The following is a 14,108-nucleotide window of genomic DNA, read 5'->3' on the forward strand; positions in this document are numbered from 1 at the left end:
ATAATGCTTTACATTCCAGTGCAAGTTTGAAGCTCTGGATCCAGAACAACTGAACTCTTTAGTCCTTAAATATGCTAAGTTTGTAAATCAGCTGGAGAAAGGACTCCCACCAAATAGTGTAGTACCAAATCTGAAAGAGAAGGTGGATGCAATGAAGGGAAAGGTATGTTTTTTTCCATTTGTATCCATATTGATCACCATTATTACATAAGGGATAATAATCTCAATAACGTGTATAATAATTATAGATTGATTCAAACTTGAAGGGATACTCTTGGCACCAACTTTAGCTTAATGAAGGACTTTTAGTGTATGAAATTAGATCATGACCCTGCAGTCTCCTTAAATCACCTTTGTTTCTGTTTATGCAGCTGTAGCCACACCTCCCCTGCCTGTGACTCACACAGCCTACATGAAAAAATGGTTTTATTTTAAATCTGTACAGTATTTTACTTTAGATTTTTAATCTTTTGTTCTAGAAGACAATTAACAAGCAGGAAGTAAATATAAATTAAACAGACTATGAAATAAAGAAGGTTTAAACATTAGCAGGGTTATTCACTAAACACATAAAAAAAAACTACAGCATTCCGACCACATTGGCATTTCTCATATTTACTAAAGCTAAATGCAGTCAGAATTCTGTTGGTGTGACCAATACTGTAACATTAATTTAAATGAGTTCGAAAAATCATTGATTTTAACATCTGAACCAATTTATAGCACTAGAATCAGAGATTTTTTAATGATCACATGTTGGCCGATGAAAAACCAAATGCATCCAGCAGTATGCAAGGTCACAAATTACCATTCACTTGCTTTTTGCAAGTGAATTGATAATTTAAAGAACAATTTGACCTAATTTGATTTAATTGATGGCAATGTTGATGTATGAGGTCATAACAAACACTACAAAATATGGTGTCTTTACCACTTCTTACTGATACTATTTCAAATATAGTGTCTTACTCTAACAACGTCAGGGCTGCATGGTGCTAGAAGCTAATTAAGTAGGGTATTCCATGATGCCATAGGATATTTAGAGGGCAGACTAAGATGGCATTTGGACTTATTTTTCTGTACTTTTCAAATTATTTAGATTAAATTCTGAAGTCAAATTGTGTCATACTTTTTCCTTTACCTTTCAATAATCTATGATCTGCTTTTTTCAGGTGCCTGTGATCACTGATTTAAGAAATCCATTTATGAAACCCATTCATTGGGAGTCTCTTCAAAAAACTATGAACAAAACATTGACAAATATTGAACTGTCCCTGGAGAAACTTATAGAAATGAATGTGTTTGAATATACCCAGGAAATACAGGATATATCTGGACAGGCATCTGGTGAAGCCTCGTTAGAGGCAATTCTAAAAAAGGTAACATTTTAAATAAGTTTTTGGAAGTTCTTAGCCACTTTTCCTTCTATAGTTACTGTTAGAATAAAACATGTTTTGTACTGCTTGGTTCAAAAGTTAAAGCACAACTATCACCTCAAAACTATTTTTAATATAATACTAATTTCAGCAAGTTTTGAATGGAAAAGAAAGGTGATGAGCCTTTTTGTACAGTAACAGTATATAAAAATAGTCTTATTTGTGCGTATAGTAACACAACAAGTCTGAGTCTGGAAGCATGTAGTAGTTTCACTGCGGTAAATTGAAGGCTGAGGAACCTCAAAAAAGAGAGAAAAGAAACACACTAGTGCTCTCTGTATTGTAGGGGCCAAGATAAATAATATATGTAGTATTACTTACACTCTCAAGAGCAGACAACTCCCTCTATGAATCTGGGGTAGGTGGTACAATATTCATCAAGGATCCTATATTCTGGTGCTGCAGCAAAATACCGGTACACGGCTGGACCAGAATATAGGATCCTTGGTTGGGATTGTACCACCTACGCTCACCACCTTTTGTACTTGGACTTCCTTTTATTGTTGGTGTTTACCTTTTTTCCTAATTTTCTGTATCAATGGACACTATTGTTGATACTATTAGGTTTTTTTTCTCAATATATATTGTTTTTTGATGCTTCCAGGTTTCTCTATTTTTTAGTCTGTACTTCTTCCCAGGGGTTTTGAGGGAATCGCCTACCTCTCACGTGTGCTGCCTTCTTCATATCCTCTTTTGTATAGTTGTTTTAGCGCTGTTTAACTTCCTTTTTTTGCCTTTTTAAGGCAGTGTTAGATTTTTATATATACCTCCCCCCGACTATACTAGCCCTTAGATGGCTCCAATCACACTAATATCCCTTGTGGCCATGTTTTTACTGGATCTCTTTCCTATGTGCCACCATCCTAGTACAGACATTGCGTCAAATTCCCACACATGCCTTCAGTAATGATGACAGAAGATCTCACAAGGTTATGGAGGAAGGACTGGATGGCAAGGTAAGTATTCTGGGAAAATTTGCTTGACAAAGGAAGTGGAGCTTACGTAAGCTACATGCTTTGCCAAGAATTGTGAAGCTTAGGAAAAATGCATAAGACAAAGTAGTCCCTACGTTTTTCTTATGTTTTTAAAAAGAAATAGATCCGAAATGAAAAACAAGACAAAGAGGAAGAGAAGAGGATAGCACTACTATAGCCACCAAAACAACTTCAGCTTAATGAAGCTGTTTTTACGTATAGATTTTCTCACTGCTCAATTCTCTGCTATATAGGAGTTAAACCACTTTATTTCTACAGCTGTAGTGATACCTCCCTGCATGTGACTCGTGCATGCAACACTTCCTGTAAAGAGAGCTCTAATGTTTAAATTTCCTTTATTTCACAGTCTGTATAATCTAGAATTCCTTTTCTCCTGCGCTGTTAATAGTCTTCTAGACCCTGCAGGAGCATCCTGTGTTTGATCAAAGTTCGATTTACAGAGCAGGAGAGAAAAACTTCTAAATCAAGTTAACATCTGATTGAAAATGAAGCCATTTTTCATGCAGGCTGTGTGAGTCACAGCCAGGGGAGTTGTGGCTAGCTGCATAAACAGAAACAAAAGTGATTTAACTCTTAAATGGTTTAAAATGAAGCAGTGAGAATGCATGGGCATGATCTATACACCAAAACGGAATAATTAAGTTAAAGTTGTTTTGATGCCTATAGAATTCCCTTAACAAACATTTTATTATTTCAATGCCTACTATGTCAATAGCAGGTGCACTGTAAGCAAATATATGTAATTATATTATCAAAGAAAAATAAAACTTTGTTTTTACATTTTAGGTGGAAGATGCTTGGAAAGTCGCTGAATTTGTTACCCTCCGTCATCGGGATTCTAAAGATGTGTTCATTCTTGGAGGTACAGATGATATCCAGGTAAAACAAATACCACATACATTGAAAGTTGTATTATGTTGATACATGTACATATATATAGTATATAATTAAAGAATGAACACAGGTATAGTGTAATAAAATAAGGGCCAATGCTCAAACTAGTTGTGGAGAATAAAATTGCAGGTATATTTACTCTGTAAACTTTTAGGAATTCATCAATCTCTGTCATTAAAATCATAATAGCAACATAACATGTAATCTCCATAATTCCCATTTTAGTGAATAATAGAGTATTATAATATTACAGAATAGTCATTTCACAGGATCAGCGCATAGAAGAGGTAATTTCATAATTACCATATCCATTTTGATAAGGTGATATTATCAGCTTCTTCCTTTTTAATGCAGATTTTCCTTAATGAATATGTGTTCTGTTTTCTATACCACTTATTATACATTCACTTTGCAATGCGTATACAACACGGAGGAGCACTCACCACAAATCTTTCAAGAGGGTGTCAATGGGCCACCAGTTCTGTGCAACAACTGACAAGCTTTAATAATAGCAATCACAAAGCAGTCATTTTCTGACCCTATAAAACCATAAGGTTTTAAAAGTTGGCACACATTTCATTTTTCTTTTTCTTTTGCACTTTTTTCTATTACACTTTATTTCTGTGATACCTACTGACCTACTGCACTGTTGCTTTAACTTATATACATGCACTGTCACTTAAACACATTGTTTATACTATCATTTAATTGCACTTTGATGTCACTTGATGGCTTGATATAATTATAATTTGTGAAGATTGATGGTAGTTTCCCCTCTAATAATGGCCACTCAACTGCCCAAATAAAGGGGGCAGGGGGGAATAATAATAAAAAACACGTTTTAGTACATATACACGCATTGAAATTGTGCTTGTACTTATATTGCATTTTTATTTTCATTGGGAGTATACCTAAAACAGCTTGAAAAAGCTGCACATCTTTTGTGTGCAGCCTTTGCAAGTCCTCCCCTTCTAACCCCGCCCACACTTTCTGTATCTGTCCAATCACAGACTTTCCAATGCAGCTCAATGAGAAGTCTTTGAAAGGCCTTTAAGTAAAAAAAAATGAAATTATGCTGTATTTTATTTAAATATCTGTTTCACCGTTTATTTCCAATTGTATGATGAATATACTGCATACATTTGACTTCTACAAGGGAGAATGCATTGGTGATAGCTGGATGACTTATTTTCCAGAAACCTTAATAAAAATGCATACTTCATGTCTGCAATAGATGGAATAGAGGTTGTAGACTGCTGAAAATACTTTGCTGTATGATCTAAAGTGTGAATTTCTCATAATTTTTTCCTTTAATATAATTTTTTTTAAATATGCCTCTAAACTTTATTAACAAAATGTTTTTTTTTATTTTGTAGGTTCTGCTTGATGATAGTATCATAAACATATCAACTGTAGCATCATCTCGTTACATTGGGCCTATCAGACCTCGTGTTGAGGAACTACAAAGGCAACTGTCTTTGTTTAATCAAACTTTAGTGAGTATTTATTTTCTTTTAAATTTATTTTCCTTTTAGATATAATTGTATCACACTGTTGCTCTACAATCAGTTTTTTCTGTACATTTTACCATATTACCCTAAATATTGGCAGGTCAATCAGAACCTGGGGCTATGAATTTTCATGAAATATATATGCATTGTATAAGTGTGCATTTATATATCCTTTCTAACCATTTAAATACATCTCTTAACTGAGCAACTGACTGCTATGGGAGTTCAGATAAGAAAGTTGCCACCTCAGTAAACAAACATATAATTATATTAATGACTTCCTTCCCTATTGACACTTACGTAATCAACAAGGTACACTTTCCAAATGCCTCATTAACTGCTCAGTTAACAACTATGTTTATTAAAGGATTACAGCTTAAGCATTAAGTACCCAAGGTGTATTGGATATTGTTAAATAGCCCTAGTGGGTCTCTCATTAGTAGATGTGGTCTCATATAGTGCCAATCACTTATAATAAGCTGTCTGGGACCATTTGAAACCTTTATTGATGGGTGTCCATGCCATACAGCCACATTTGCACACACCAGGAATTTGAGCCCTCTCAATGCCAATTAATCAATGCTCCTATGACAACTGACAGCATGTCCTGGCCATTGCAATGGTGATTAGGCTGTGCGTTCACATACTCATGTCTAGACCATTAAACAGCACATAAATCCTACCTAGGATGCATATATGTCACTTAATCGGGACCAAATTCTGTGATTGTCTATGATTTTGCTACCATATGTTTACTAGGACTGACATCCACATTTTTCATACATATCTTAGTGTAGCTCGGATCGACTAACCAAAGCATGGTTCTCATTTTACTTAATTTCTTTCCTACTCACAAGTAGAAACTAACATTCGGCACATTCTTAGCCTTCTTATTATGAGCATTTAAATACAGTGGGGATGTATAATAGTACGTTATTGAAAGACATGATGAATGTTGAGAGATAGCAGAGGTGAAGACGGCCCTTCTCAAACAAGCTTACAGTCTAGGTCCTTGTACATTGTATATTTGCTTTACAGAAGTTACAATTAACTACATTTAGAAGCAGACATTAACTAAAGTAAAATGTGTATGGATTGCTTAGACTGGACAATAATAACATAATTTGAGTGAATGGTGTCACCACACAAAACATGTGTTCTACTCCTGGTTGACCTCTTCTTAATTTCTCCTCCCTTTGCTACTTTTCTGACCCATTACGCTATATTTGCCAGAATACTAATGCAATCCACTCCACCACTGTAACATTTATTTCAAAATCCATTAGATGGTTCATACTTACTTGTACTTCTGTAATGCTGTGTTTTGTTAAACTTTTATGAAAAACACACACACACACACACACACACAACCCCCCCCCCCCCCAAAAAAAAAACCCAGTAAGCTACCCTTTTCCATGCAATACACATCCAAATTATTCACTACTCGACACATACTTTCCTTGGTTATAGCTATGATGTATTATAGTTTTGGTAAATATTTTTATTTTTTTTATTTTTAGGAAGAGTGGTTGACTTGCCAAAGAAACTGGCTCTATTTGGAGAGCATCTTCAGTGCTCCTGATATTCCAAGGCAGCTCCCTGCAGAAGCCAAGATGTTTTTACAAGTGGACAAATCTTGGAAAGAGGTCATGAGGAAAGTAAATCAGTTACCTGGTGCATTTCGAGCTGCTACGCAACCAGGTACATTATAGAAATATTTTCAGTTCTTCCTAACAATTTTACTTCCTCTTTGCTGTCCAAGATGTGTCCAGCCAATGCATGCACTGTGCACACGTTGGTGAACATGTCTCCCATTCTCTCTTAGCCGTAGCTGCAGAGAATGTCCAGCAGGCTCCATAATATCTGGTTCTGCTTGGAGAAATGATTTTGATTTCTGTTGCTTTCTACTCCTCACAGGGTAATTACTTAGATTAAACTGTTTTACTCTTTGTAAAAGGTCTTTGTATTTTCTGTATTTTCTTAAAATCTCTTAATTATATGTATGTTTTATATTTTAGAATTCAATTATGAATGAATTATTTCTAAATGTGTTTCTAAAACGAACAAATTGAATTTTAGGTATGGTTTTCTATTGGAAGCTTTGTGACTTTTTTATAATATATGTTCAGGTTCTTTTTTTACCAATTCTTTTTTACTGGAGTGAGAGTGTCACCCAGTGGCTGCACCCGGGAATTCTTGCCTTTGGTAACTAGCACAGCTACACAGGATTCCTCATTAGTGTACTTGTGATGGTACAGACTAATATCATCCGTGGGTACTTCCATTAACTTGCACAGCTGATCACTATACTAAGTGCTATGACCTGGGCTTGGAGTCCCTTTATCCACCAGCATTCACATTAAAGCAGATCTTGGATCGTTACAGCAAGGAAAGAGGCAACCAGCTTCTTTCTTGGTACAAACAGCAACTGCCTTCGTTTTCAAACAGCTACTGGGGGGGAGGCTCTGCATCTTGTTCCATGTGACACATTAAAGTCTTGTTTTGTCTCAAAGTACTCAAAGAAAGTTTTCTTTTGTTTATGTACAGGGTTGTTCACTAAAGTGAATATTGTTGGGAATTGAACGCGAATTTAAAGTTAAAGGCCAAAGTAGATGACCTGGTTGGAAACTTGACTTGGATAGTTGTTCCAGATTGGCTATTTTGAACTTAAATTTTAAATTCCCTTTGAATTCTCTTAAATGTCCAGCAAATTTTCACTTTTGTGAATAACCCAGTTAGTGTTTTGTGGTAGCTATTGATAAGCATCACCATCTACTTTAACCCCTTAAGGACCAAACTTCTGGAATAACAGGGAATCAAGACGTCTCACACACGTCATGTGTCCTTAAGGGGTTAAAGGGACACTGCAGTCACCAGAACAACTACAGCTTATTGTATTTGTACTGATGAGTAGAATCATTTCCTTCAGGCTTTTTGCAGTAAACACTGTCTTTTCAGAGAAAATTCAGTGTTTACATTACAGCCTAGGGATAACTTCACTCCTCAGATGGCTACAAGAGGTGCTTCCTTGGGCATTGCTGCACACTGTGCAGTACTGCCATTCAGTGTCTCCACCATCTGCATGCAGACACTGAACTTTCCTCATAGAGATGCGTTGATTCAATTCATCTCTATGAGGAGATGGTGATTGGCCAGAAACCAGACACCCAATAGTGCAATACCAATATATATGTTTATGAGACACAGTATAAAAAGCAGCTTACTCAAAATGTGGTGAGTTTCCCAATTGGGAACACGCATTCATGCTTGACAAATATCCGAAAAACGCCGCCAGCAGCAGTTCCTTCTGGGTTACGGTTACCTCAAGAAGGAACTACCGTTGGTCAGATTTTGATTGGATTTTTTCCATACGGCCATAAAATGGCAATTCTCATATTCTCAATTCTCTATCCGACCAAATTTGTGAAATTCGGTCAGCATATTTAGCCTTTCTTGCGATTGGTTAACAAGACTTATTTTGTCACTTTTAATAGACTTTTTAGATTTTAGATTTTGTCACTTTTTTAATGTGTTGGCTGGACAGCAAGAACTGGCCAGTCTCTACAAGGTTAACCCCTGCGTCGCCAAGGTTTTTCTTAAACTGTTTGCCTGGTGGTAGCAAATAGTTCCGATATTTAAATCCTGCCCCAGAGTTTACCATTATATCCACACCACATCTACTAATGAGAGGCCTTTGGTTTATCTGAAATCTGAGCCAAATTCAGGCTTGCCAAGAAAAAACGGAAATCTGTTCCAACACTATCAAGTGTCACATATGATAGATAAACTTATCAAAAGATAAAAATCTCGAAGATACTTTATTAAATCGATAAGACAAACAAAAAAACACGTGGGCACCTAATAGTAGCTGCCAGACTTAATCAAAGAATCATAGTGGCAGTACCAGCAAATATAGCTATATACAAAAAAGGTCCCCTGATGAGCCCTGATATGCTAATAATATTTAGCTAACTAGTTGTCCTGTCTCTAGTTCATCTGGATACCCCTTTACTGTGACGGGTCTGAGCTTGATTAAAAGGATACTTCGAGCTATTTAGGTAACCTTATCTAATTGACGGACAAACTATAGAACATCTTTAACAGACATACCACTCTATTATCCACTAATTCTCTGATTTCCAGTTTTATTATACTAGGATCTCGTTACTTTCTCCTACTTTATCTATACCCAGGTGCCCTTTGAAGGCACTTTTCTTACTATTTACAGTGTATTTAGTGCTCCGGTTTTTCTATCTAGGGAACCGCCACATTAGTACAGGTTACGCTGGAGGGATTAATCCTTTTTCACCCCCCTCCCCCTTCCCCCCTTTTTTTCTTTTTTGGAGAATTGAGAACGGATTAGACGCACATTGACAAATTTTGTAGTGGTATCTCCCATAGGTTACTGCTAATTATGTGTTGTTAGTTACCCGTGGCCTGATACTTTGATTCATATAGCATCAGCTTGGGTTATGATTCTTTATCCAGTGGGAGTCCTATTGTGGAAGTCTTATTTAATTTGTTTTATTGTTGCTCTTTTTCTTTCTGTTTTGTTAGGTTATTATTATTTTTCACCTTTTTTGTATATAGCTATATTTGCTGGTACTGCCGCTATGATTCTTTATTTAAGTCTGGCAGCTACTATTAGGTGCACACGTGTTTTTTTGTTTGTCTTATCGATTTAATAAAGTATCTTCGAGATTTTTATCTTTTGATTAGTTTATCTATCATATGTGACACTTGATAGTGTTGGAACAGATTTCCGTTTTTTCTTGTCTATTATTATAATTTAGGGTTACCCCCTTATCTGGTCCTATCTGATACAGTGACCTTGATTTTTTGGCCATTCATTTATCTCTACAAATTCAGGCTTGAGCATAGACTGCTCTGCAAAATACAGACATTGTTAAATAGCATGAACAATGTCTGGATTTTTCAGTACAAATGGCCCCTTACCAAATGATGTAAAACCATGGGGGTACAGCACCATTTAGACTTTAGTAAATAATATTGTCAATGTCTTTTTTCTCATCCACTCAATATATAATAAATCGAGTTTTATTTTACTCAGGTCTTTTGGAGACATTTCAGAATAACAATGCACTCCTGGATCAAATTCAGAAATGCCTGGAAGCTTACTTAGAATCCAAGAGAGTTGTCTTTCCGAGGTCAGTATATTTTTTTTAGATTACATATTTTATCAATTAAAATCACAACTTGAGTTTCATTCATATAGTATACAATGAGAATAATTCCAGTTTTATAATCAATACAATATTGTTTTATCTCTGCCACAGACAATTCTGTGCTTTAATAGTTTCAGTTAAATTACTATTGCTATACTAGTATGTACATTAATAGCACCCTAAATTTAAGACATATTCATACCATTGCGAATGTATGTTTTAGAGAAGAAAACATAATCTATTTACCAAACAAAAAAAGTGGAAAACACCCAGAATACGTTAAATATGTATAGAATAAGACAACCTGAATTCAGGTGGAATATCCGTGGATATGGTCTGTATGGAAAAAATCAGACAACTAACATAGCTACAAAGCAAGAAATACCTATACCTAAAAATACAAAAGAAAATACGCTCATAGGGGATTAACGTTGATACAATAAATTGCCCCTTATTTATCTGTCACACTCACAAGATTGAGGTTTTTTTCAAGCTCATCAGAATGATGTGGATTCTCTTGGACCCCTCGTTTGTAGAAGGAATGAGTGTTACATGCAAGAGATAAAAGATGACATAGTGTAACGCTGTTTTGAAAAAGTATAAATTGGTTTTAATGGTTACACTTACAGCATAAAAGTTGTAAAAAGGCCCATCAATACAAATCTGTCGTCCAGACAATGCAGGAAACGAAATCCTTGTAGAGATCTCAGCCAGATAAACAAATATAAAAACAAATAAAATAAAATCAAAGTCCAAATAACTCTACGCGTTTCGTCTGACTTCGCAGACTTCCTCAGGAGTGATGAAGTGCTTCAAATCTTCTGGGTGCTTTGTCCTCCATTTATAAGTCTTCCCGCCGTTGATTCGGATCGAAATCAGCTGTAAATCATCTGTTGTATTTTGGTCCGTGATGTTTTCCCATATATGGAGTTCCGGAGCGTCTCTGTGGAACGCACGTGCGTTCCACCAACCCGGAAATCTCCACCTTCATCTCGGCTGGGCGGAAGTCATCGACTTTACGACGCAATGCGTCTCACTGGAACGCACGTGCGTTCCATCTCACCCTCACGAAGCAGTCATCATAAAATGAAATTGGATAAATACATAGTATTAGAAAATTGTTCACATCATTATCATTTTGAGCCAATATAAAAGTATATACTAAGTCTATAGTTATCTTCTAGAATATATTCTTAAGGAGTAAGACACTCATAGCGTTTTTGTGATCTTAAAGTGGTACCAACATTGAACACATATTAATATCAAGATTTTTTTTCACATATAGTAATTCTATACTTTTTAACATTCCTTGTTCACACTCTATTTTTGGGGAGTATCTCTTGGATGTAAAAATATCCAAGACTAAATTAAATAGAGCATCACAATCCAAGAATTAAGTACACAAAGAGACAAATAACAGAAGCAAAAATAGGGTACAGTGACTGGAATAAGTGCACGGTGGAGAAACCAGAGAGAGGGATTCTGGACTACAAAAAATAAGCCTGATAAAAATGAAAATAAAAATAAAAATGAAAATAAAAATAAAAATAAAAATAAAAATAAAAATAAAAATAAAAATAAAAATAAAAATAAAAATAAATATAAAAATAAATATAAAAATAAAAATAAAAATAAAAATAAAAATAAATGAAAATGGAAATGAAATTAAAAATAAAAATAAAGATAAAAATAAAAATAAAAATATCTACATTAAAAAGTAAAATTATAAAAAGCAAACTAAATCAAAATCCACATTCAGCCCTAAGGGCTGAAGTGTTTGCAGCTTATGAATCCAGAATCCCTCCCTCTGTCTGAGTTTCATCATAATGTCCCCTCCCCTTACATCCAAATTCACCCGTTCGATAACCACCCAGGATAAATTATGGGTCTTAAAAGCTGGGCATACATTGCAATGTGTGGGGACTGAATGGTTCCTGACCCCCTTCTTTATATTATTTAGATGTTCTAAAAAGCGTATTTTAGCCTTGCGTCCTGTTCTCCCCACATACTGGGCTCCGCAACCACAGCTAAGTAGATAAACTGCGTTGGTGGATAGGCATGTGGTATGCCCCTTAATCCTGAATTCCTCTCCCGTTGTTGTACTCTTAAAGCCTGAGATATGACTAGGCATAAATCTACAAGCTTTGCATTTTCCGCATGTATAAAAACCCTTTCTACTATTCTTTTCCTCCCTATTTTTATTAGGAGGTTTGAATAGACTAGGTGTCAAGTGGGTTGAAAAATTTCTCCCTTTTCTGTAAATCATTTTGGGGATGTCTGGTAATTGACATCTCAAAAATTCGTCCTGTTGTAAAATGGACCAGTGTTTTCTAAAGATTTTATTGATGTGGAATGCTTTCGAGTTGTACTGTGTGTTAAATGAGAACTCAAAGGGATTCTTTTTATTCAATAATCTTTTATTCCTATCCACCAGGAGGTCACCCCTGTTGACATTTTTAATCTTTTGCACCTCAGCTTGTAATTGATCTTTCTTATCATAGCGTAAAACTAACATAGCGTAAAATAGTATGGGATAAGATAATAGTAAGTGAAATAGATACACTCTCAAACGAACGTGAAATCAGGCTTTTCACCCTCTCAGGGGTAGTGTGATGAAAATGAGCTTGTATGTCTTCCAGTAAGATATATGGAAATAAAGGAAATCGAATATAGTGAAGTTTGTTATAAAATTACAAAATCACATTTATTGGTTGGACTTACACATAGAAGAATTAAAAGAAGCATGTCTCCATATAAACATGGAACTCCTGGCTGATGTTGTCAAACATCCACAATGGAAATCCAGGGGTAGTAGTATAGACAATAAATGCTAATAAAATGCTAATAAATCAAAGTACACAAGGTATGAATCCAACGCATTTCGTCCGATAAGGTGCTGGACTTCTTCAGGGATGTCACTGGGTTCGTCCTTGTGAGTATATATACACTGTAGGTAATCTCCAATAATCCGGAACACTTGGTATATGGCGTGTTGACTGACAGGACAAATTGGAGGCTAACTCTAAAACTTCCATCTGTGTCACAATGCAGGAACAATCTTACAAAACAATGTTCAGGTGGTGTACCACACCAGTTAAATTGTATCATGAAAAAAACATGCCAACGGCACCTATGCACATATCTGGTGGAGTTGCCCTAATGTAACTTTGTTTTGGAAAGAAGTTATGACACTGATATCCCAAATACTCTCTGTTGACCTCTCTGTTGACCTGAACCCATGGACCTTTCTACTTGCTAAACCTTTCAGTGCTTTAAATAGGGCTTGTAACGGATCGCCTGGCACCCCGACTGGGTACCTCCGATTGACGGATTCTCCTAGTGCTTCCTGAGGGCTCCAAGCACTCCACTTAACACCATAACCACCGCAGACCCTAAGAACCGCCGCAGCTTGGTTGGGGTCTTGCCGTCTTCCACCCAATCTGGACCCAAGAATCCAGCTTCCAGTAGGTAGACCTCTCTTGTAATCCAGAGAGCAGGAACAGTGATTATACTCTGGGGAGTATAGTGATTATAGCAATCCCCAGAGTGTGGTTCTCCAATCCCCCACACATGAGCCAAGACTTCATGAAGGGTAGAACAAGTCTGAGGCTTTATTGGTACAGGTTTGCTTATATACAATTCCTCAGGCCAGAGGCACACCCCCTGGACCTGATGGAACACAGAGGCACACAAAGGACACAAACCGATCAGAACAATACAACAATGTCCGACACTCCCACTTACAAAAGCTCAAAGAGACCTATATCATGGATAAGCTGACAGCTCAGGTATGGTGGTCCATGAAGACATTCTCAAATGTTTGGGAGCCATACAGATAACTAATTAGCAGGATCCTAGAGATGCAAAACCCCCGGGGGGAGACTCTTTGATTTTCCCTACTAATCTTCTCTCTATTTTCGAGGCTGACACCCTTTTGTCTCGGTTTCTTCTTGTTCTCTTTCTTCCAAAATCTTGAAAAAAAACACTTAGAACCAGGAACAGAGTATCGCACCTAACCGATTGCACTACTTTTGTTTGCATATACACATGTTGTGACGAAATGCCTTTTGTCACTGGATTTTTAGG

The 14,108-nt window shown here is 36.2% G+C and overlaps 1 protein-coding gene across 1 annotated transcript in view; it reads left to right on the plus strand.

Moving 5' to 3' along the window:
- DNAH6 (dynein axonemal heavy chain 6) overlaps positions 1-14,108 on the plus strand; it is a 257,043-nt gene that overhangs the window by 54,371 nt on the left and 188,564 nt on the right. The window contains exons 18-23 of the mRNA XM_063458711.1: positions 20-163; positions 1,173-1,379; positions 3,218-3,310; positions 4,702-4,821; positions 6,357-6,537; positions 9,908-10,004. Of these exons, the coding sequence (XP_063314781.1) occupies positions 20-163; positions 1,173-1,379; positions 3,218-3,310; positions 4,702-4,821; positions 6,357-6,537; positions 9,908-10,004 (842 nt within the window). The remainder of the gene's footprint in view (positions 1-19; positions 164-1,172; positions 1,380-3,217; positions 3,311-4,701; positions 4,822-6,356; positions 6,538-9,907; positions 10,005-14,108) is intronic.

The sequence above is a fragment of the Pelobates fuscus genome, chromosome 6, assembly GCF_036172605.1.
Source record: "Pelobates fuscus isolate aPelFus1 chromosome 6, aPelFus1.pri, whole genome shotgun sequence".
Lineage (NCBI taxonomy): Eukaryota > Metazoa > Chordata > Amphibia > Anura > Pelobatidae > Pelobates > Pelobates fuscus.